Source organism: Eschrichtius robustus, chromosome 2 (assembly GCF_028021215.1).
Source record: "Eschrichtius robustus isolate mEscRob2 chromosome 2, mEscRob2.pri, whole genome shotgun sequence".
In the NCBI taxonomy this organism is placed as follows: Eukaryota; Metazoa; Chordata; class Mammalia; order Artiodactyla; family Eschrichtiidae; genus Eschrichtius; species Eschrichtius robustus.
Window position 1 is genome coordinate 173504215 of NC_090825.1, and position 24254 is coordinate 173528468.

At 53.5% G+C, this 24254-nt stretch overlaps 1 protein-coding gene across 1 annotated transcript in view; it reads left to right on the top strand.

Moving 5' to 3' along the window:
- ELAVL1 (ELAV like RNA binding protein 1) overlaps positions 1 to 23084 on the top strand; it is a 37338-nt gene extending 14254 nt beyond the window's left edge. The window contains exons 2-6 of the mRNA XM_068537093.1: positions 6 to 194; positions 9957 to 10060; positions 13731 to 13884; positions 18518 to 18743; positions 21524 to 23084. Coding sequence (XP_068393194.1) covers positions 23 to 194; positions 9957 to 10060; positions 13731 to 13884; positions 18518 to 18743; positions 21524 to 21848 — 981 coding nt within the window. The 5' untranslated portion in view covers positions 6 to 22 and the 3' untranslated portion in view covers positions 21849 to 23084. The remainder of the gene's footprint in view (positions 1 to 5; positions 195 to 9956; positions 10061 to 13730; positions 13885 to 18517; positions 18744 to 21523) is intronic.
- The last annotated feature ends 1170 nt before the right edge of the window (positions 23085 to 24254 follow it).

A 24254-nucleotide genomic window follows, 5' to 3' on the forward strand; every position in this document is an offset into this window, starting at 1 on the left:
TGCAGATTTAAAAAAAAATACAATGTCTAATGGTTATGAAGACCACATGGCTGAAGACTGCAGGGATGATATTGGGAGAACAAATTTGATTGTCAACTACCTCCCTCAGAACATGACCCAGGATGAGTTACGAAGTTTGTTCAGCAGTATCGGTGAAGTTGAATCTGCAAAACTTATTCGGGATAAAGTAGCAGGTAAAGAAACAAGAGCCGTTTTTGTAAAGGGGGTACGTGTGGCCATCCTGCTAAGCACTGTCTTCTTTGCCTGTGACCCTGCAGTGCTCCTCAGCCAGGAAGAGCCACAGCCTTGAAATGATAGCTGTGAAGTTTCATTTTTATCTCAACTCTGTTTTGCCCCCACCCAGGTGTAAGATTGGACGTAGGTTCCCCAAAGAGAAAAATCCATCATAAGATGGAGAGTATATACAAAACACGACGGTGGGAGGGGAGGGAAAATGAGGAGACAGGAGAACAGGGACACTCTGAGAGCTGGAAGGGGCGTGGTGCCACATGTAGAAGGGACTCTGGCCAGCGCCCTGCCCAGGGCAGGCCCAGGCAGGTCCACCCTGTCTTCCCAGGCTCACATACAAGGTCAGGCCCGCAGCAGAACACTGAGCCCCCTGTGGGCTGTCCTTCGTTAGGTTTGGGCCACCCTGACTGTCTGCTGTTGTGCTCTCAACTTAACATCTGAAACGGAGCTTGCACTCTCAGGGGGGCTGGAGCAGGGCAGCGGGTCATGGGCGGGCTGTGGGGTGGGCAGGCTGGCTCAGAGCCCCACCCTCCCATCCCGTCTTAGTGTCCCCATCCATGAAGTGGGGATGGTGGCTCCTACATGCTGATGCTGCCAGCTGCCTAAGGGTTTGCACGAGGCCCGGTGCCTGGTGAGGCCCTCCCTACAGAGAGGCTTCTGTTCTGAGAGCGTGGTTTCAGGGGCTCTGGAGAAAAACACGGGGAGACCAGGTGCTCCGAGGCACCTCTTCCTTTCTTTTCACCCCAGGGAGGAACGATTTAGGGAGCCCTCCTCCTCCTCTCTCTCTTCCCCTCTTCCCTCCCCCTCCTCTTCTTCCTCCTCTCTGCATAGCTCCGCTGAGGAATGGCCAGTCCTCTCAGGAGGGCTCTGGCTGCCGCGCTGGCTTGTGGGACCAGGATTCCCTACACTGAAAAATAATTTCAAAGTCAAAAGCTGTATTTATTATAGAAATGTAATATTTTATTGTATTTCAATTTACATTGAAGTAGAGTAATATTATTGAACCCCATGTACCCATCATCCTGCTTCATCGACTTTCAGCCTTTGCCAGTTACGTGAAGATGCCTGTACCCGAGATGACTCCTGTAGAGGCTGGCTGACTACTGTACAGGGAGTTGGTTCATCAGAACGGGACTTTGAACTCAAAAGTCCTTTAAGGACCCTTCCAGTTCTGAGAGTCTGCAATGTAATAAATGTCTTCGAAATAGGATCTTTAGATAATACACAAAATTGAAGTGTTGGAATGTTCTAGAAGCCACACTCTCTCTCCAGTTCCAGGAGACCATCCTGAATAAGAGAGTCCTTGTTCAGAGGGGTTTGAAATTCTCCTGCACTACTACTAAGTCTTCCCTTTCTCCTTTTATGTTCTGGTGGAAGGGAATTTTCAGCCCTGTTGATATTCCTGACTTCTTTGTCTCTTGGCTTGTTGTGGTTTTCAAAGGAATGTGAGCTATGTTAATAGGAACACCTAGATTTGGCCAGATCAGTCCGGAGAGAACTGGTTTTGAGAACCAGCGAAAGCAGCAAAAGCGTAATTTGGAAATTATTTCAGTACAGAAATAGTCCTTTTCTGCTCTCTGGGCAAAGTTGAGTGTAATGCACCGGGAGTTGTGGAGTGGGTGGGCCTGGGTTGGCATTTCAGCTCTGCGTCTTGCTAGCAGTTCTTTAAACTGAATGAACGTGACTTTATGGAAAACTTACCGCATTCACTTTTCTCCTCCTGCCACCGGTGTGTGAAAACTAATTCGAGGCTGGTCCCGGGCCGTGGGCTCACATCTCACTCCCTTTTGTCCTTTATTACACCGCTCTGGTGAAACCCCGGACTCGGTTATGTTCGTCTGACAGCTTTCTCCTGGCCTGGCTCAGGGGCCCACCCCAGAGAGAGTCTCGCATCCCAGCAGACAGGCACCCCGTCTGATCAAGCCCCCAGCCGAGTTCACAACACGGGCATCCCCGTGCCACAGCAGCCACTTCAGCGCATTTTCTCCCCTGAGGCCCCCTTTCCTCTCACATGATGACCGCTTCCTACTTCACAGTGAAAATAACAGCTGTCTCACCTCTGTGCTGGATCCCTTCCCTTCTCGGCATCCCAGGAACCTCAAGTTATGCAAGTACCCACTTTCCTGGTGGGTCTTTCCAGGACCACCCGCCAGCATTCAAACACGCTCCAGCCTCTGCGCTCTTGAAGAGATGCCCGGACTCCCTCTAGCTCCCTCTAGCTCACGGTTTCTCCGCTAGAGCACTGTTGGCGCTTGGAACTAGATGACTCTTGTGGGAGGGCCGTCCTGTACGTTGCAGGCTGAGCAGCATCCCTGGCCTCCACCCAGTGGATATGGCAGGGGCACCTTCGGAGTTGTGAAAACCAAGAAGTGTTCCCAGATGTTGCCATGTCCCTGGGGAGCAGAATCGCCCCCGAGCGAGGAGCTGCTGTAGCCGATGTCCTCCCTCTCTTCCCGGTCACAGAGCCGCCTCCTCTGTCTCTCCCCTCAGGTCCATGAACCTGGCTTTCTCCTACCTCTGAGGCCCCCCTCTGTCTCTCGTGCAGCTCCTTCCCAGCTGCTGACCTAGGCAGTCCTTGGCTTATTCCCATGCCTCCTCTTCTTCCTAAGCCAACCCTCGGGTCAGCGGATGCACACCCACAGCTTAGCTGGACATTCAGTTTGGCCACCTCTCTTTCAACCAGAAAGTTCTCCCGATCTCTAGGCGCTTCAGCCTCTCAGTGTTTCCCAAACTGTCCTTGACTCTCCCACAAGCCGACTGCTTATTTCCCAGGGTCCCCATCTTAGCAGATGGCACCACTGTCCACTCAGTGGCTCCAGTCAGAAGTCTAAGCATGACCTTTGACGTGTGTCCCTGACACTCGTCCTTCTGGATGCTTCCATCCTTTTTCCTCCATCTTCCCTGCCACCATCTTAGACCAGGCCACATCGTCTTCTGCCTGCCCTGTTGCTTTAGGCTCTTAACTGGCCAGCCATGCTCCCTCCAGCCCATTCTCCCAACTGCGGCAGAGGAATCTCTTTTTAACATACCAGATGTACCCTGTCACTCACCTGCTTTAAAAGCCTTCACTTCCTGGGCCCCGTTTGCTTTAGGATGTCTTCCTGGCCTGATCTACTTGGCGTTAGATGCTCTTCTCTGGGTCCCCATAGCAATCAGGCAGACCTGCAACGTGGGTTTCCACACTGCACTGAGGTTGGAACTTTCTGGTCCAGTAGGTCCTTATGGTTCTCAGAGGCAAGGACCCTACTGTATTCCCAGATGTAGCCAGAGTCAGTGTTTGTTGAGTGAATGAATGAGTGGATCTAGGGATTGGGGGAGAATGCAGATCAGCATGGACATTCATTCATTCAGCAAATATTTATTGAGTGCCGACCATGGGCCAAGCACCAGTGATAGGAGGAAGCGGGGACACGGTGGTGGCTGGGATGCTGAGAATGTTTGATGTGCTGGCCTCGAGATTCAGAGTGTTTCTGGCCAGCCACGCCCCCCTGTGGGAGACATGCATTTGTTGATGCCTGTTGCATCCACAGTCACTACCTGGCCTTACTGTGTAGCCCTGCCCTGCTCTCTGTCCTGGTGTCTAGCCCCTCCTCACATGACATATGACCCACGTGGGACCATGAGCCAGCCTCTACCTTGCTGCATTACGTCATGCTGGCCACTTGGTCCCCAGACTCCAGCCTACATGCTCAGCTTCTGTCTCATTGCCTTGCACCTCTGGCCAGGATAAAGCCCATACCCTGGCCTGTAGCTCCCAAGTCTCCCTGAGACCCTGTCCCCCTCTTCCCCAGCCACTGCACCCCCCACCCCCGTTCACCCTCCTCTTGGGCTAGACTGAGCTGCTTGTCATTTCCCAGACACACCCTGCTCTCACACTCTTGTGATTTCTCCAGTACTCTTCCCTCTGCAGGGATGCCCTTCCACACCTACCCAGCTGACCACTTTTTTTCTTAATGCGAATCACCTCTGTTCCTTTTAGAAAAAAATTTAACATGAGACAAGCAGGAAGAAAAGTTTAAATTACCCATAATCCCACGACTGTCAGCTTTTCGGTTCATGTCCATCCAGACTTTTTTCTTTACATATTTATGGTCGTGAGCAGTCATGTGCTTTTACAAAAATGGGCTCACACCTCCCAAGCTGCGTGGGAAACTTTTCTTCCTGTATCTGTGAACATTTTTCCCTGTCACTGAACATAGCTGTCTCATGGTCACGGGGGTTGCGTGGTATTCTGTTGCATGCAAGTTCTGAGTTTACAACAGGTTGTAACTGTTTTTCCATAGTTACAAGCCCGGTTGAGATAAATATCCTGGCACAAATCTTTGCTCACTGGTTATTTCTGTAGGAAGTCTTTCTAGAAATGAACCGGCAGAGGGGAGAGAGTGTAGTTTCTAAAAGCTCTTGACCCTTATTGCCAACTGGCCCTCCAGGGGTCTGTGGTTCACCCTCTGCTCGGCCCTGCCATCCCCTAGGCCAGGCAGGGTTTCTCACCTCTTAAGTGAAAAATGACAGCTGATCGTGGTGGCAGTTTGCATTTCTAGTAAAGTTCATCTGTTCTGGCTGCTTGTACTCTTCTTTTATAAAAGGACTCTTCTTGTCCTTTGCCCATCTTCTTTCCTTTGGGGACATTTGCTACTTCTTATTTATTGCCTAATTAATTCACTCATCTCCCCCAAGACCCAGTCTCTCTCCATCAGTGATGTCTTCCCTTGAGCCCCGTGGACCTTTAGAGAAAGGACTCACGTTGCAGAGGAGGGCCTCGTCCACGGGGTGCTCACCTTCCTCAGCTGTGCACCCCAGGTCAGTGTGAGGAACACTAAGGGCTTAAAACATTACGTCTGGCTGCTCTGGTCCATGAAAGCAAGGCGAAATGCCATGGAATCGTCTCAGTCTTAACCCTTGCCTAAAGAGAGAGAAAGATGTTTGGCAATGCAAGAGCACTGGCCCAGGGGTCACCCAGCCAGGCATGCAGAGTGCCCCTTGTGGAGACAGCCTTGCTTTCTCCAGGGCAGCGGCTCCCGGGTGCCGGCCCTTGACCAGCCGCAGCACCTGGGGGCTGGGAGAAATGCCTCTCAGGCCCCAGTCAGACCCACTGAGTCGGCCAGTCTGGGGTGTTTGAACCTTTCTGGAGGGAGGGCAACGCCGGTGCCGGGCATAGTCAGAACCAGAGCTGAGAAGCAGTGCCCTTCCTACGGTGCAGGGAAGTGAGAGCTGGGGGGCGCTGGCCTCATACATCCCTAGACCAGGTCCAGGGTTTGTTCATCCTCCGTCCCCGTCCTTCTTTCCCTCATCTCCCGCCCCTCCCCCCTCCACCATATCTCCCATCCCGGGCTCTGGTTGCCCCCACCCCTGACGCTGGCAGGCCTCGCCCTCCTCAAGCCCCAGCAGCCTGTACAGGATCCACACACTGACCGGGCTTGTGCCTGAGCACCACGCCCCTGCTCCCCCACCAGACCGCAGACCCCCCTCATTCAGGGCTGGTCTTCCATCGCCCCTAAAGTGGGAGGGGGCAGCAGCTGACCTGCCTTCAAGGCACTGACTGCAGCGGGCCTGCTGCCTCTAGGGGGCAGGATCATCTATAAGGGGTCCTGGGTCCTGGGCTGAGGAGGGACCTGGGGAGCTGCATCGTCACCCTGCGTGGCTTGTGGCTCCTGTTAGAGAAACAGTAACTTGGGAGGTGAGGGCCTTCCCCCAGGCACCTGCTCTGAGCACAGCCTGTTAAGTGGGGGCTCTTCTGCATAACCACGGGGAGCCCCGCTCCTGTTGTGCACTTCCAGCGACAGTTCTCAACCTGGGCTCTGAATTGGAATCATTGGGGAGCTTTACAAACTACCGAAGCTGTCCCCACTCCTGCCTCGCCCACCCCCATTCTGATGTCATTGGTCGGGACGTGGCCTGGGCAGTGATAGTTTTTAGCAGCCGCCCTGGTGACTCTAACAAGCGGCTAGAGTTGAGAGCACTTGGTTTGTAGTGAAGGAGAGGGTGGAGGTGGGCACTCAGCGCTGTGTGTTAACGCTTTAGTCACCGGCCTCATCCAGTGGACGAAACCAGGGGCTCCCCTTCATTCCTCACCCGCCTTCCCTCTTGGCGCACACAGGTGCCCACCACAGAGAGTAGAACACACTGGAGGACAAGAGCCGGTCCCAGCCTGGGAGTGCTGGCGCTTTAAGGACCTCAGCCCCCTGGAGCTCCCTGCTGCATCAGTGCATCTGCAGGTCCTCTTGGAGGCTCTGCCATCTGCCACCCCTGCCCAGGTGCGTGGCCCCCGTCTCACACCTGGTCTGGCTCACGGGCTCCTGTGGTCTCTGCACTGGCCTCAGCCCCGTTGAGGCCATGGACCACCCAGCAGCCATCTCGGGACCAGTCCCCTGGCTCGTTTCATTCAGCCGCGCTGGCCACTTTTCATTTCCTGGAACACACCAGAGTCGTCTGAGCCTCAGAGGCTTGGTGCTTGCTCTTCTGCTGGAATGCTCGCCTCCGGCCACCCCGGGGTCTTGCTTCTAATATCCCCTCCTCAAAGGATGCTCCCGACTGCCTGTCTTCCCTGGACCGTCCTGTGAGTCCCTCTCATACCACCACGGAGATTCTCCTTGTAGCACCTGTGTATGGCTTTGTTTGTTGGTTTCTTGCTTTGTTATCTGACTCACCCAGTGGGATGTGTTTATTAAGGCAGGAACTGTCCTCCTTTGTGATTATCATTAACCACCACCCCACCCCCACCCCCCGGCCAGCCTGACACGGGGACCGACACGTAGTAGGTGCTCAGCTAATACATGTGGGCTCGTTGAGGAAGAGTGGAGGGGGAGCAGGACTGGGGAAGGAGCCAGTGGCTGTCTGAGGGTGTGTGACTTCCTAGGTGACATGGGCAGGTGTGGTCACACGGTGGTCAAGGAGGTCACCCAGGAAGCGTTGATGACAAAGACAAGGGCCAAAGGTAGAACCTTGAGGACCATCTCGATGGAATGGGCAGAAGATTAGGAGCCTGGGGAGGGCCAGTTGGGGGGAAGGAAAACCTGGCATTGCCATCACGTCCTGGGGGAAGTGGTGCCTCAAGAGGGTCTGCAGTGCCCAGTGCTGCTGGGGGCTCTGGGAGCTGCGTCCTGAAACTCTCTGTGGGGTGGCACCTGAGGGTTGGGTGGCCTTAGGTCAGCAGGGGAGGGCAGTGGGGGCCGCCAAGCACCTGGGTAGGGGGAGGAATCGGGAACAAGGCTGGGCCTTGTTCATGTGCCAGGAGGGGCCGGCTGCAGCAGAAGGCACAGGAACATGGCCTGGGACACCTGAAGCGCCAGGAGGGAAGGGGACAGGTGGCCCAGGCTTGGGATTGGCCTTGTGGGAGGAGCAAGAACACCAGAAGACCAGAGAGAAGTGGAGAATGAGGGCTGGACAGGACGGCCCCGTGGTCTGGGCACCATGAGAGATGGGCGGAGGGCAGTTGGAGAGCAGGTATTGGGAGTAAAAATCTCAGCAAGGCTGGAGTTTTGTTGGGAATCCATACCCCAGATAATCTGCATTCTCCGCTTCACGAAGACCCTAAAGTTCCCGACCTGGAACCGATGGTAGTTTTCCGAGCTGCAGTCTGACTCTTCTGCTTGATGGGCCCAGCCCCACAGCCCTGCTGCTCTGGCTTCCTCACCGTCTGGGGTCCCACAGCCCAGTCTCTGAGACCCATGGAGTTTTGCTAGAAATTTAGATCTGTAAATGTAGAAAGGAGACCCATGGGTATGGGTGGTCAGGTTTTGGTTTTGTTTCTTTAAAAAAGAAAGTGGCCCGTGTGTAGCTACTCTGCCCTGAAGCATTACTCCACATGGCACTCCTTACATGCAGGATATGTGGAGTGACTTCCTTCCAAGGGCTACAGTGTGGAGGAGGTGGGTGGGGTAACTTTACAGTGGAGAAACCTGGCAGACCGACTGCCTTGGCCAGGGGGTGAAGGCCAGCATCCACGGTGATGAGTCACGTGGGACAGCCTGCACCCCAATATGATGACACTAGAAGGGCGCTTCACTCTGTGGTCTTCCTCCCAAAAACCCATTATAACCCCAGTCCAACCATGAGAAAAACATCTGATGAACCCAGATTGATGGAGATTCTACAAAATTTCCTGGACCAGTCCTCAGAACTGTCAAGGTCATCAAAAACAAGGAAGGTGTGAGAAACTGTCCCAGCCAAGAAGAGCTTAAGGAGACTTGACAGCTAAATGTCAAGTGGGATCCTGGATGGCATCCTGGGACAGTAAAGGACACTAGGGGAAAACTAAGGCAGTCTGAATCAGAGGTGGACGGTAGTTAATATTACTATATCAGTACCGGTTCACTAATGTAACAAATATACCATTCTAGGATGAGATGTTACTAATAGGGGAAACTGGATGTGGAGTATATGGGAACTCTGCATTACCTTTGTAATTTTTCTTTAAATCTAAAATATGAAGTATTTTGGTGTGTTTGTTTCAAGGTGGCAAAACTGGGTTAGGCTCTCACTGAGTTTCGTTATTGGCAAGATGGGCCTGGGTTCAGAGCCAGCACATCTGCCGTGAGGATCTCTGCCTGTCTGTGACTCAGGCCTCATCATGTTTTTGCCATCCAGTGGGGGGAGGGGGATGGTGCAGAGCTCAGAGAGGGCAGGCCTCTGTCCCACTCACCCCTCTGTCTGTGTGCCGAGAGCACTGGCCAGTGCGCAGGGGGTGCCCGCTCACACGGCGCATGGATGGGTAAGGTGCGGCTTGGTGGTGGTTCTCTTCCCTGGGCCGCCTCCTGCTCCTCCTCCGTAGTGAAAGTGCAAGGCTCCTTCCACTCCGACCCTCATCCATTGCTTCTCTCTGGGCCTCCCTGGGACCCACAGCCCCTCTCCTGCTGTGCCGTGTCCCTCCTGTGTATCCAGTTGGTGGTCACTCCCGCCACTTCTGAACAGTTCCCCAAGAGGGAGTGGGGACACCCTGCCTGTAACCCTGGATTTCTTTGGGAAGAACTCAGGTTTACACCTGCCTTACGACTCCCCCAGGCTTCGGCTAATGAGGCTGTTGCCGTGGGAGCTGCTGCCAGGGGGACTCTGGATACCTGGCCAGGGCTGTGGAGGTGGGGCGCCGGCTTCTCCCTGTGCTTCCTTCCTCCTCCCCGAGCTGGGCGGCAGGTTTGGGAAAGTGAGGGCAGCCGACACTGGGTGGCGCCAGAGCCCTGCAGGCCTTCCCACTGTGGGCGTGGAAGTGGCGGAAAACAGCCTGCACACTGACAGCTGATCGTAGCCAGGTTCTCCCCACCAGCCTGTCCTGTGTGCTGCTGTGACTGTCCTCCTCCTCACCCCACTGCGCAGTCCCCCTCGGAGCCACACAGAGCGGCCGGCACCGGTGGGACGGCTCCTTGTCACTGCTTTGGTGATGGGTTCCCTAGGATGCTCTTAGTAACACAGTGTTTCTCTTTAAATAAACTTTTTTTAAAAAAGTAACATTTTGTAAATTTGTTCCTTGCAGAAAATATACAGGTTTGCCAAGGGAGTGTAACAAATAAACCATCAATATAGATTGTAACCATCGATCGCTAACTCCCACCTTCCCAGAGGCCATGGCTCTTAGCGTTCTCCCTCGGTCTTCTCTCTGGTCTTGTCCTTTTGAGCCCAGCTGGACATAGTCCTGTTCATCCTCCCCGTCTCTCTGTCTCGCTCACTCACTGGCCCTCAGTGGCTCACCCATGTCCCTGTGTTCTCCCACACAGGACACAGCTTGGGCTACGGCTTTGTGAACTACGTGACTGCAAAGGATGCAGAGAGAGCGATAAACACGCTGAACGGCCTGCGGCTCCAGTCAAAAACCATTAAGGTAAAGAGCTGCAATCACCATCTCGTTCATTCCTGGCTGCACAGAGGTCTGTGCTGAGCCCTGGCCTGGGTGAGAGACCCCCCACCCTTACTTCACCATCACCGTCACCGCACCATTAGCACAGTCGCACCTTAGAGGTCTGCCGCTTTTTCAGGGCGTCTGGGGGGCCTCCTGTCTTCTCAGAAGAGAGGCATTGCGTGTCAGACGTGTGTCGGGTGGTGACCGTCCCAGACCTTGTGCCTCTGGCTCGTGTCCTCCTCAGCCCCACCAGCAACGGGAGGGTCCCTGTGAAGGACTTAGGCTGGGACAGCCCCCTCCCTGGCCCCGGGTGTCCCTCGTGTGCTGGCTCACAGCAGCCTCCTCCGAAGGCCTCCCTGCCGGTCTCCTCTACTGGCCAAGGTGCTCCCGTCCTCTTGCAGCTCCCGACCTCATGCCGAGCGGGCGTTGGGCCAGCCCTGCCCTCCTGCTCGCGCCCGGTTGTTGCTGTGGCGGCGGCGGCAGCAGCATCGTCCCTCCCGCCTCCTGCCCAGGCTTCCATTCCTGCTCCGTCACTGGTGTAATCCTTCTCCCACCAGTTCATTCAGCATTCATTTGGCAAGTGTTTATGAGTGCCTACTATGTGCCACGCGGTGAACAGAACAAATTCCATGCCCTTGTGGGGCTGGGCCTGTGTGTGTGTGCGCACCTGCGTGCGCACAAACGATAAAAAAAAATATGAAAGCCAGGTGTGGCAGAGGTAGGCGTCCCAGGGGCGCCGTGTCCGGGGGGGTGTGGTTTGTGATGACTTGAGGTGACTTGAGGGGAGTGAGGGAGCCATGCAGCACCAGCTGGGAGGGCCTTGGGCAGACCGTCATCAGCGTCATTCCCGGTTCCAGAGCTGCGGTGGCTTCCTGGGACGAGTCGGCGAGTCCTCCGGGCCTCAGGATGGCTTCCCCAACCTTCACGCTCCTCTCAACCTGCCACTGCTAACCACGCCCTCCTGCTCTCAGCCCGGAGCCCCACCTCCTCCCCACCCCAAGTGTCTGTCTTCAGGCTCTGCCTACCCCTGGACCAATCTTGGGTTTTCCCGACCATCGCTCCCTGCTGAGCCCTCCTGTAGAATATGCCTCCTACTCCCCCGCCCCATGCGGGACCCTGACCCGGCTTCCTGCAGCAGCCTCTTAGCACTGTGCCCACCGCCCCTCACCTGCAGACTGGCGAGTCAGCCCTCGTTCCTGAGACACACGCCTGCCAGAGTCACCAGAGTTGTCTCCCTCAACCCGAAGCCACTGGAATGAGATCATCCTGTTGAGCCTTTGCATCTTCCAGTTCCTCACACCTAGTTCTGAGGGCCAGAAGTCCAAGATCCGGGTGTCGGCAGGTTGCGTGCCTTCGGAGGGCTGTGGGCTGTGAAGGAGGATCTGTTCCGTGCCCCTCTTCCGGCGCCTGGTGGTCACTGAATCTTGGGCAATCCTCGGCTTATAGAAGCATCACCCCAGTCTCTGCCTTCATCTTCACATGGGGTTCTCCCTGAGTGCATGTCTGTGTCCAAATTTCCCCTTTTTATAAGGACCTCAGTCATTGATTTGGGGCCATCTTGTTCCGCTTTGACCTCATCTTCACTAATTGCATCTGTAATCCTGTTTCAAATGAGGTCACATTTTGAGGTACTGAGGGTTAGGACTCCAACATGTGAATTTGTGGGGGAACGTAATTCAAAAATTCCTTTTCTTCAAAAACCTCTCACAGGAATGTTTCCTAAGAATAGGACAGTAGACCTGATTGAGGCAAAGGAGCAGGTGGTGCCAGGAGCTTAGGAAAGAGGGTTCTGGGCCTAGTGTCTCGGAGCGGGGCCAGGCACGCCTGCTGCGTCATCACACACCTGCCGCAAGAGGGTTCTCTAGTGCAGTCTTCTTGGATTCTGATTTGATTCTGAGCTTGACAGTGGCTGAAGAGAAAAGGAAAGCTGCAGTGGCCATCAAGGTCCTTGGAGACACCTATGCTGTAAGGAATTGAGGCGCAGTTGGCCTTGAAAGCATTGCCTCTCTGGGGCTTTATCAGGGGACAATTGTAACTACAGTCAGTGCCAGCCTCCACACCACTCCCATGGTGCTAATTTGGGAATGTTCTTTACCACAGTGACCTTCACCAAAAGCCAAGGGCAGACCCCAAATGCAACCTCTTCTGGACAGATCTGCAAGGGACCAGACAGGATGGTCCTGGGAGGCAGCTCCCTATTGGCCCAGCCTGATCCTGGGAAAGCACAGACTAGCCTGAGTCCCGGCAGGCCTGCCTCCCTCCTTCAGCTGTCCTGCCTGAAATCTGACGCCCCTCATCGGGGCATTTGATAAAATTGGACAGCAGACGGTTGGAGTGACCCCCTCTGGCAGGAGTCTGAGTGGGCTGTTCTGTGGGGCTGGTTGATGTAGATCCGGAAAGTGGAGGCCCAGAAGTGGGGCCAGCGTCCTTCCTGGTAGTCAAGGAGCGTGACCACGCCCACCTGGGAGGCCCTGGGGAGGCCCCAGGGGCCAAGGTGGCCTCTTGGGGACAGTGCTGCCTCTGCCCCAGGTCGTGAACAAACCATCGGGTGGCCCCAAAGTGTCCCCAGAGTGCCTTAGGCCTGGCTGCAGTGCAGGGAAGCTTCCAGGGAATGTCAGCTTGTACAACACTGCTCTGTGGAGGCCACCAGCCCCTGACGGGACTCGGTGCCCTGGGGCGTCCTTCTGATCGGCATCGCTTCTGTTCCACTCTCCTCTGACGCTCCCCTCCATGAGCCCAGCTCCTTTTCGGGTGGAGCTGGGCTCTGACCACGCCACACGGTTTCTCCTTCCATCCGCCGTCTCTCCCGCTAGACTGCATTCTGCTTTGCAGGCAAAGGTGGTGTCTGTCTTCTCTTTTTCTGGAATGTCCCAGGTGCACCTCGAATGTTTGAGAGTCAACGAGCACATGAATAAAGGGGTGGGTGTGTGTATGTGTGTGTGTGGTCTTAGCATGTAGAATTACACCCCTGCCCTTCCTGGCAGGCCTGAGTGTTGTGGTGAGAACACACCTGTCGTCTCGCCCTTGTGCTGCCCCCTTGGCCTGCAGGGTCCACCCAGCTGTTGCCCCAACCTGGGAGAGCGCCAGAGACCCTTTCCTTGCTACCAGCCCCACACGCACGCACCCTTTTATCTAAACCACTGCATAAGCTCCTTTTAGCCTTTCTTCAGCTTTGCAGAACATAAGCCTAAAAAGCATGGGGTCATTTAATATGTGTGCACCCCCCAGCACTCGGGCCCCATCTGGGCTCCCATGGCGAGCTTGCCTGTTGTCAGGTGGGTGTCACGGTCCCAGAGCACACAGCCCGCTGTCCCCTGGGCTCCTCACAGGCAGGACCAGGTCCCCTCCCAGCCCTGCTCACTGTCCAGAGAGGCCTGAGGCCATGGTAGGAGCACAGGCAGCCGGGGTTGGCTCCCTGCCCTGCCCCGGTGAGCCATGGACCCTCAGACTCTCGACTGTGAGACAAGAATAATGTCTTGTCATCAGGGTGTGTGAGGGCCCTTGCCTGGCCCATGGGGAGCTGCCAGCACAGGCTGCTGCAGGTGACCTCCTTCCATAGGGTTGACTTTTTCTCACCCGAAAATTTAACACCCTCCCTTGATGCTTTGGCCACACGCCTGCCCTAACGCCAGTGAGCGGTTTTGTTTTCAAGGTGTCGTATGCTCGCCCGAGCTCAGAGGTCATCAAAGATGCCAACTTGTACATCAGCGGGCTTCCGAGGAACATGACCCAGAAGGATGTGGAGGACATGTTCTCTCGGTTCGGGCGGATCATCAACTCCCGGGTCCTCGTGGATCAGACCACAGGTATGGCAGGTGGCCCAGGATACAGCGAGGTTTTCCTCCAGGCAGGGGCCGGGTCTCCTAGGGAAGACAGATCGCTGTCATTAGTTATTCCACCAATGAGGACAGAATCAAAATGAGAAGACGTTGGTTTTTGTTTAATGAGGCTGGGGAGGTTAACTGGCATAAAAGCAGCCCTGACATAAAAGCTTAGACCTGTTATGGTGAAAACACCAAGAGATTCTGGCAGTTTCTGCAGGCACCCACGCGTCCTAGCCTGGACTACGAATGTTGCCGTTCTTACTGCAGGCAGTGGTGTGCCGCGTGAGACAGTCTTCACCTGAGGTCCAGAGTCCCCACCTTTCCTTACCCAGAGCTCCAAGGGTGACTGTTTCTGGGGAGCTGTTCTTCGGTCTTCAGGACTTGGATACCCCGCCCCCTCGGGTAGCACATTCAAAGCTCAGAGCTCGAAGGCAGTGACTTCCTCTCTCAGGCAGTCCTGGCCACTTTGCCAGCCCCTCTCAGGTCGTCTCAGTTCAGGACACGAGCAGCTTGGGCGATGGGCTTTGCATAAAGCAGTAAGGCACCGCCAAGCTGAGCCCTGCGTGCCCCGGAGGCAGCCCCTCACTGCGGCCACCTGCCCCACTGGCCTCGCGCCTGGGGTCGGGCTGGGGCCACCCTGCTTTAGGGCCCTTCATCTCTGTTCTCAGCAGGAGTGGGAATTTACTGACCAACTAGCAAAAAAGATTACTGCTCAGGGAGCTCAGCGAAGCCAGTGGAATTGTCTGCGGTTGGTTTTTATGTTCTTCCAGCACAGAGCGTGTTCACCACCCCCTTGGCTGAGGTAGTCAGACACACACTGGGTGGTCGGGCCAGAGCAGTCGTGGCTCCGAGGTGACCTCCCCCGGGAGGCTGCAGAGCCACACAGAGAGCAGGCGGGCAGGGTATCCTGGCCCATGACAGATGGGGGTGGAGGTGCATGCACGTTTTCCCACATCCCCGCTAAGCTGTGTGCTCTGGGGCCCACAGTCTTGTCACCTGCACTCCCTTGTCCTGTCCCAGCTGTGGAAGCTCATCTTGGCATGGGCTGGCCCTACCTGCTGCCCAGGCTGCAGTCCTGGGCTGGGGCCCGGCCTGGAGACGAGTGGACAGCTCGAGTCTCCCAGGGGCCTGAGGAGGAGAAGGGGCTTCTGGACCCCAAGCTCTGCTGGAGGGACATAGACTCCACCCACCCGGCCTCCTCCTTTCTGCCCCTCGGCTCTGGGCCGGGGGATGGGCGTGAGGTAAAGATGCCGTGTACTTGGTGTAAACCCCTGTTCTGTGCCAGAAGAGCTTCCTGTGGTCCCTAAAGTTCCCCTTACTTATCTTCAAGTGCCAGTTGAGAGAGTGATCCCGTCGGCTGGTCAGCACATGTATTTATCCCCAGCCCCACCTGCACAGAAGCGCCTGCGTGGGCCACCTGGAGACCTGGCGGGGTGACGGTGCTGGCCCGTATTCTGCCTCCATGGCCCTGCCTTTCCTGACCCTGTACGGACTGCTGTGCCTCTGCTCGCCTCTGTCCAGCGCAGCACCGCTGAGCAGGGCCCAGCTCTCGAGTTGGAGTCCACCCACCTCGAGAACGCACCCCCTGCCACGTAGCTTTTGTCTGCATCATCCTGAGGGAGGTCTCTCCTGCAGACGGTTCCCTCACCCCTTTGCTGGGACTTTTGCCTCCTTTCCCTCTGCAAGGCTGGTGTCTCCTAGAGTTTGGGGGCACCTCAGGGTTGTGCCCTCAGGCCCCCCCGCCAGCTTCTGCCACTTAGGCGAGGGGACAGGGTCCCTACCCCACACCTCTGTCTGTGTTCAGGAGCTTTGTGAGAGGGCAGGGGGAAGGAAGCCGTGAGGGAGCCCCAGGGGCTCCTCCCTCTCCACAGCCCTCCCCTAGGCCGGGTGTCGGATTGGAGAGTAGAAAGGTGAGCCCCCGGGACTGTGGGCTCCCCTTCCTTCCCTCTGCTCCAGAGGAGGCCACCATGCAGGGCTCCTCTGCTGGGACAGAGGCTGCTCGTTGCTGGGACCCCATGGAGCCCCGGCGGCTGGGGCAGAGAATGGCGGGGCAAGCAAGTTTGTGTGTCAAGTTTGCCTTCGTATGACGTGCTTTTTAAAGAAACAGAGAAGCTCTCTTAAAAAACCTTAATTTCCTGAGCTGACAGAACTTTTTCAAAGAATGTCTTTGCTTCTTTATACATTTTAATTGTGAACTTCATAGTTGACTCATCTGGAGATCGTGCCATTTATTGGTCTGCTCTTAATCCTAAAAATGCTAAAGGAAAAAGAAAATCCACAGAGTCATCTTCAAAAAGTATACATTCATCCAATCATTGAGTGAGTTTATATTCCCTCACTTTAAGTAACATTCTCTCTCTTACTCAGGTTTTCTTCATTTCACTCGGGCAGTTTTCATTTGATAGTCATTTTGCAAAACCAAACAGGGAAACCACACTTGTGCACACACACTCTGTCTGCCTGATTGCAAGGTCTTTATAAATAGAGTGGAACCGTATCCTGCAGGCAGCTTTCTGTAGCAGCCAGCCAACCACAGCTTCCAGTGGGATTTGCCTGCAGTTAGATTTCGTTCGGGTTCCCATCTGTCTAAGCTGTCGTTCGTGCCGTTTAAGAGTAAATAAAAACAGTGTATGCCAAGTACATGTTTTCAGGTGTTCCTTCTGAACCGAAATTTTAAAGTGGGCTCAGGCTCTAGAATTTTCCTGGCACACGTGTGAATTGCTGGGTCTGATCTCACTAATTCAGTGAGCATCTCTGGCTGTGTCAATTTTAAATTTTTACTTAAATAGTGATGGAACCAATGCGGGGGCAGCCCTGAGGCCATGAGGAGCTGCTGTGCTGGGGGCGCCCCAGAAGGGAGAGTTTCCCAGTTGGAGAGTTAGGGTGTGTGCTTTAGGACTTGGCAGAGGGCATCCACAGGATGCTCCTGTTGTAAAGAAAGAGCCCCTGCCCGAGGGTCCCTGACTACTGTCTACTTGTTCACATGGGACCCACGGTGTTGCATCCAAGTCAGGACAGAGCTTGGGATTCTAGGCCCCGAGGGGACGGCCGCGCCTTGCAGTGACACTTGTCATCTCCGCACCAGCCTGGTGTGCCCGAGTCTCCCAGGCCCCTCCGCGGCCTTGGGGCCAGCTGGGGATACCCACGCCTTGTTGCCCATCATGGGGACGGTGGGTGGGCCCCTGCAGGAAATGGCGAGGAAAGGTGCCGGCATGTGGGAGCTGACTGGGGGACGTTCCTCACGCTCACTTAGCCGGTGGCCCGAGGCCCTGGGCTCTTCTGCTCTGATGGTCGTCACTCACCACATGCTAAAGGCCTTTGTCTAGAGAAGAAATTGTGTCTTACGGCTGTCTGCCTCAGCCTCCCCTACCAGGGCATACTGTGCCTCCAGCCCAGGCCCGTCACCCCCAGGCTGGCCCTCGGCCGTCACCAGTACACTTCGACCTTCACACTTGACCCCTGTTTCTTCTCCCCAGGAGAAGGAGCCAGTTCTCTTCCCCGGCTCCACATTCCCTCACCTCAGCCCCACCCCATTCTTCGAGTTCTTCAAGGGATGAGGGCCCCCATCATCCCCCCCAGACCCAGAACGACGGCATACGGGGCTAGAGGGTGACTCAGCCCCTTCCCATCTGGTTTGTTCAGGTCTCACACTTGTGCCAGACTAAACTGACCCTGCCTTCAGCAGTTGGGCCTCGGACTCAGGTAGCGTGGTCCCGGGCCATGTCCTTGCTCTGACGAGGGATGGGGTTACAGCAGGCCCAGGACTTGCCTTTGGTGGCTCAGTCCAGGTGGCAAGAGAAGGTGTTCTCCCAAGGCAGCTGGAGGTGGCGATGAATGGGCGCAAGACAGGGACTCTTCAGCTGCCGGGGAGTGTGTGGGTGGGTGTGTCAGCAGTTTTCTGGGAAAAGAATGCGTGGCCTCACTTGATTCTGAGGGCAATTTGGGGCCCACAGGAGGTCCCAGGACCTTACAGTGGACTATCCAAGAGGTGAGTGAGGTGTTGGTGGCAGGAAAGAGTCATCAGGGTTCAGCTTGGTTACTAGGATTCCACACCCTTGAGGGATGCAGGAGGCTGAGCCAGGCACCGAGCAAACAGGGATTCGGTCAGGCCAGCCCAGGAGGCGACATGCTGCAAAGGCCCAGCTGGGGTACGTGGCCAGATGGCCGGGAAGGCCATGGGAGGGAGCTCCCGGAGCCCAGGGACAATTCCTTGTCACCCACCTACCCCTCAGCACGCCGTGCACCCACACCGCGGTGGGCACCTGGCATCGAAATGGTGATGGAGGACATAATCTCTTCTAATGTGGCTTCTTTTAAGAAAGAGGTCTGGGGTGTCTTATTTGAGACTCCTGTCACCAAAGTATCTTTTGGCACTGAGGCTGTGGAGTCGTTGCTTCAACTCAGAAGAAAGTCTGAAACCTTAGTCTTTTATTAGTCGTCGTTTGTTTTTTTTAATTTGTTCATGTTTCCATATTTAGGTTTAATTTTTGTTTATCTCATTAACCAAGCATCCAATTTGAACCACAGTAGCCTGACTGACTTGACTTTTGCTTTTCAGTTTTAAAAATCCTTGCAGTTTTTCCCCTAACTCCATTTTTGTTGGTTTGTTAAAAAGGTTTGTCCAGAGGGGTTGCGTTTATCCGGTTTGACAAACGGTCGGAAGCAGAAGAGGCAATTACCAGTTTCAATGGTCATAAACCCCCAGGTTCCTCCGAGCCCATTACAGTGAAGTTTGCAGCCAATCCCAACCAGAACAAAAACGTGGCGCTGCTCTCCCAGCTGTACCACTCGCCAGCTAGGCGGTTCGGAGGTCCCGTCCATCACCAGGCGCAGAGATTCAGGTGGGTCAGGAGGACGCGCTCTTCCCACCACGGCCACTCGGGCCCCTTCTGGCTGCGCGGAGCCCTGCTGGTTGGGTGACTGTGCAGTGGAAACCTCTGGGCTGATCACGTCAGAAAGTCGTGCTCACAGCCATTTCATGTCTCCATGTCCCCCACCTGCATCAGAAAGGTATCTGTATGGAAGCTGTTTATTTCCATCCAAGTGTTGTCTTTAACTAGAATGAAAAAGGTAGTGCAGCTCCAACCAGCTCCCAGGAGAGTGAGTGCATAGCGCTGCAGCCTGCAGTTTCTAGTGATATGCGAGTAGACCCATGAGTTTAAAAGATCATCCCGTATCTGGGAGAGAAAAGATGCAGCTTTAGGGGTGCTTATGCAAGAGCCGTTCTTCCAGAGTTTTAAACAGGTTTTAGACATTTGATCAGCAGCCCTAAGGCAGACCTTTCTCATACACCTACCTTGTGGAGTCATTTGTGTCTAAATATTATTATATGCCTTCTGTTTAAAAGCCGCATCCTAGAGGTGAACCGTTTTCCCACCTTCCTTAGTCTTTCCATATAAAATGATTCTAGTCGCCAGGATCTAGCAGAACAGAGACAAGTAGAGTCAGTAACTTGGACTCTGAAATCAGGTGTGTTACTGCCTCACGAACAGCTGAGATCCCACTTCTCCCAGTTTTGAGAAGTGGCATGAGGGCTAATCTCAGGTATGTTAAGGATTTCTCTCTGCGACTTTTCAGGGTTCCCGTCTTTAAGTGGTGAGGTTGGGTAACACCCCGCTCATTTCCACAGATGCTGTTTTTCAAGGTCTTATTTTCACAGTCCAATAATCCAGGGTTCTCAACTCAGCTCAGGTTCCAAAGCTGGCCTTCCTTCGTTGGCTTTTCTGGTTTAAAGGCAAAGCAGGGGAAGCGTCTTTGGACAGAAGTGAGCTAAATCCGGTTTTGAAAGTCAGCACGGTCGACCTCACTGGTGATCGGGTGGGATGTGTAGATGGCCAAGTTCAGTGAGTTACCCAGGAACTCTGGAACACCAGGAAGCTTGGAGGAGAAGAGAAAGGAGAGATGGGAGGTGCAGAAGGGGCCAGGCAGGAGAGGGACCGTGACCTCCAGAGATGGACGGAAGGAAGGGGCGGGCGGGAAGGTTCGCCACCAGAAGGCAGACTAAGATAAGAATAAGAAGAAAGAAGACCCAGAAGAGGAGAGGGTTTGCAGTCAGTTCTTATCATGTTGGGAAAAGTCCCCAAATCAAGGAAGAGTCAGTTCTCCTCTTGCACCATCAGAGGAAAGAATGGGGGTGGGTTTCATGACAGTTGAGATGAAACAGATCAGCTCCAACTAGCAGGAGAAAACTCACAAGAATAAATAAGAATGAGAATCATGTCAATAAAAGTAAAATATTACCTCAGATTATTTTCAGTATAATATCTATGTCAAGATTTAGTTAACTATGATAACTTGGGTCCGTGTCCTACAAAACTTGGAGAAAAGGAGGTCCTTTTAAAAGTCAGAATGTCTTTCCATTTCTCACTGAAAAGCAGCTCATACAGATGCTCGGGTGCCTTTTCCCACCCCCATTTCAATGATACTGTGGTCTCACCACTAACAAGCCTCCTGAGTCATCTAACCAGTTCAGACATTTGGTACAGGCTGTTTAAAATTATTCTCGTAAATTCAAAACCATGGCCCACAATGTGCCTTGATTCTTCTGTACCTGCATCAGCGATCACCGTTGTGTCAGTGGTCTGCACCTCGGGGGCTGGCCACTCTTCTCCCATGTCTGCTGAGGGCGTGAATCTGTTTAGTGACACTTGAAGGCACCCCCGCTCACCCCTGGATCAGACCCACGACTCGAACCTGATTTTATTTTGGAGCAGGTAATAACTTCTCCAGTTGCATTGTGTGGCTTCAGAGATGCTGTATCGTGCTCAAATATTCTTAAATTGATCCTCCAACAGTTACTTTTGAGCTTGTGAAACATCTCAAGGGCCACGTGGCTTCAGTAACAATCTTGTCATCTCCCTTAATCCTTATTGCCCACGACTTGTAGAGGCTTATTTTTGATGTGACTAAAAGTGGTGCTTTAGAAAGGGGCTCCACATTTTTGGTAAAGCTTGGTAGATTTACAGTTCACAGCCCTGGCCCTTCTGGGCTGTTAAGAGCCAGCAGCGGAAGGGTGTCCAGAGCTGTTCCCTGCCGGTAGCGGCCCTTGGCGGGAGTGTGCTGTACGCAGGCACCGCTCGGACGTGAATCCTCGGAGAGGGAGGGTGCCGATGGGGGTGGGGATGGGGTATAAAATTCAGAGAAAGAAAAGAAAAAAATTCAGGCCCCTCCCCACCCCCACCATACCCCCGCAAACACACACACAGACACAGACACAGGATGAGGAACGGTTTCCTCCAGGGAGAGCTGGGGGTGTAACAGCACCTCGGAGGACGTGGAGAAGCTTCCATCATTTTTTAAAATGCGGGAAGTACGGGTGTGACTAGACAGGACCACCCCACCAAGGTGGGAGGGGTGGAGGGAGCGGCTGGTCAGAGGCCACTAGAGGCCATCGCTCTGAGGCCTGACCCCCTGCAGGCAGCAAACGTCTCTCCTCGGAGTCGACTGCCTACAGAGCAGGGAGCCCATGCCCTCCCTCCGCCCCCATATTGAGTTGCTCTCAGTTGAAAAGGCCTGATTTTGACTGAGCGGGGTGTGTCAGCCCCAGCGCCTCACATGGGCTGCGTGCAGCTCGCTGGCCCGCACTGACCTTGACCTGAATGCTGTGCTCTCTGTTTGCTAGGTTCTCCCCTATGGGTGTAGATCACATGAGTGGGCTTTCTGGTGTCAATGTCCCAGGCAACGCTTCTTCGGGCTGGTGCATCTTCATCTACAACCTTGGTCAAGATGCCGATGAGGGAATCCTCTGGCAGATGTTTGGCCCCTTTGGCGCAGTTACCAATGTGAAAGTGATTCGCGACTTCAACACCAACAAGTGCAAAGGCTTTGGTTTTGTGACCATGACAAACTATGAAGAAGCCGCGATGGCCATAGCAAGTCTGAACGGCTACCGCCTGGGGGACAAAATCTTACAGGTTTCCTTCAAAACCAACAAGTCCCACAAATAACTCGCTCATGCTTTTTTTTGTACGGAATAGATAATTAAGAGTGAAGAAGTTGAAACTTTTTTGTTAGTGTACAACTCATTTTGCGCCAATTTTCACAAGTGTTTGTCTTAGTCTAAATGAGAAGTGAAAAGGTTTTTATACTCTGGGATGCAACCGACATGTTCAAATGTTTGAAATCCCACAATGTTAGACCAATTTTAAGTTTCTTAAGTTATTTCCTTTAAAATATATATTAAACAGAAATCTAAGTAGACTGCATTGACTAACCAGTCCCTCGGGATGGTGGTGAAACTGAAGCATGCTTTAACTTCTGAGACTGTCTAACACGCGTTTCATTCGATGTCTCCACAAACTGGATAGAAACAAACAAAAAGAAATGACCTTTTAGTTTTAGTTTTTAAACTAAAGATGTTAGACAGATGCCTTGTGTGCGTTTTCTCAACCGCTTCAACATTTTAAGCGATTTCTGCTTTGGTTGACAGGAAATTGCTTTCCCAAGCAGGTCCCATTGCCACCTCCTGCTCACTCAGCCGATTGGCCCCGGCAGTGGCAGCGGGCCCGTCTGCCGTGGGCCACAAGCGGGGAGGGGGGCCACACACCAGGCCGGGCCAGGCTCTGCCGAGGACACGAGTGGGTTTCCTAAGCCCAGGCGCCAATGGGAACGGACCAAAGAGTTTCAGGGAAACTCCAGTATATTCCAGAGTCAGATCTCAGCTCCAGGCACGCCTGAAGACGTGTTGCTCCTCTGACATCCCGATTCCTGTCCACACGTTGCATGCATGGTGCCTCCACACATCAGATACTGTTGTTCACAATCATCTCTCCAGTTTCCAAGAGCATTGAACACGGCCCCAGTGCATAAAATAGCTCTATTTTTTAATGACACAGAAACATTTGAGCATTGTATTTCTCGCATCCCTTCTCGTGAGCGCTAGGCTTTTTTCTATTTTAGTCGGATTTTGTTTTGAAACTTTGCTTTCCTATGAACACTCAGCAGAAAAGTACTTACTTCCTGCCAGTTACCTATTAACAAAAAAAAAAAAAGAAAAAAAGAAAAAAAAAGAAAAAAAACCCTTTGATTTGTAGTTTTAAAGATTAACCTTCAAAGTTCTCTTCATAACTGCCTTGACATTTTGGGTTGTTCTGTTCTGTTAATTTTCTTTTGCTTTTTTGTGTTTTTCGTTTGTTTTTACTTTTGCATTTAAGACCATTAAATTTGATTTTGTTTTGCTCGAATTTTGTTTTGTTTTTTATTTTACCTTTTCTTTCTTTTTGGCTAGGTAAGGTACAGACAGCCCAGCATTCAGGGAGGATTTATAAGATCTTAAGAAACAAACATACTTGCCTCAAGACAAAGCATTTACAAATCTGTGACGTTAGGATTGTGCCATCACAGGTGGTGTTTTTTTAAAATGGGGAGCCGGCAGGGAGAGTCTAAGAGAGAGGGCCTGAGAAGTAAATAGGCAGGGCCTGATCTCCGGGCAGCTCCTCAGGAGCGTGATCTGATTTTTATAAATAACCAGTGTGCAAGAGAATCAAAAACACAATAACTTAGTACGAGCAGTTTTTAACCTTGACACGAGACTAAAACATGTAACAGTAAGCTGCTTTTTAGTTATCGATGTCATGGAATTGCGGCATTATTTATCTATCTATTTATTTAAGTGGAAGACGTTGGGCAGTAGGCACAGCGTTCCCCAGAGCGGGTCTGTGTTCTGAGTGACCCCTGGACCATTTGAGGCTGCCCGTCCCCCCCACTGCTTCCCTCATACTCCACTGAGGGGCTGCCAGCTGCTTGCGTGATCCTCCTGAATTTCCCACGTTGCCCTCTTCTTCTCCCACAAAGGGCCAAGTTCATACCTTGAAGCCTTGTCTCATAAGTTGGCCAAGTGCCATGGAGGGCCTCCTCTCTGCAGCAGAATTTTCCAGGTTCTAAGTCAAAGCTAGCTTGCATGCCTCTTCCTGGAACCAAGGCCCGTTTGCCCAGATTTGATGCAAAGAGGGTCCCTGCTGCGTGTGCCCCAGAGCACTCTGCACCCCGGGACTGGGATGTTTTCCTGGAAAAATATGCCGTGTAGGTTGTGCTAGCCTCGGGCCAGCATCTCAGTGAAGATGAGGTTCCCAGTCCTGAGAGTGACCCTTGAGTCTCCTCGCTGACACACCATCCTGCCAGCCTGCACTAGTGTTCCATTTCCTACGAGAATTCTGTCAGAGGCCTAAACTGCGAAGTGACGGGCTCACAGCCAGCACCGCAGCTGATTTCCTCCCCTCTATTTTATTGGAACCACACTGATTATCCTGGTGCTGGCACAGATGAACAGGAAACGTGAAGCGCATACGGACCCTTGAGAGTTGCCTGAAGTTTCTCAGTAAAATTCTCGTTTTACGTGGTCCCCACTCTTTGAA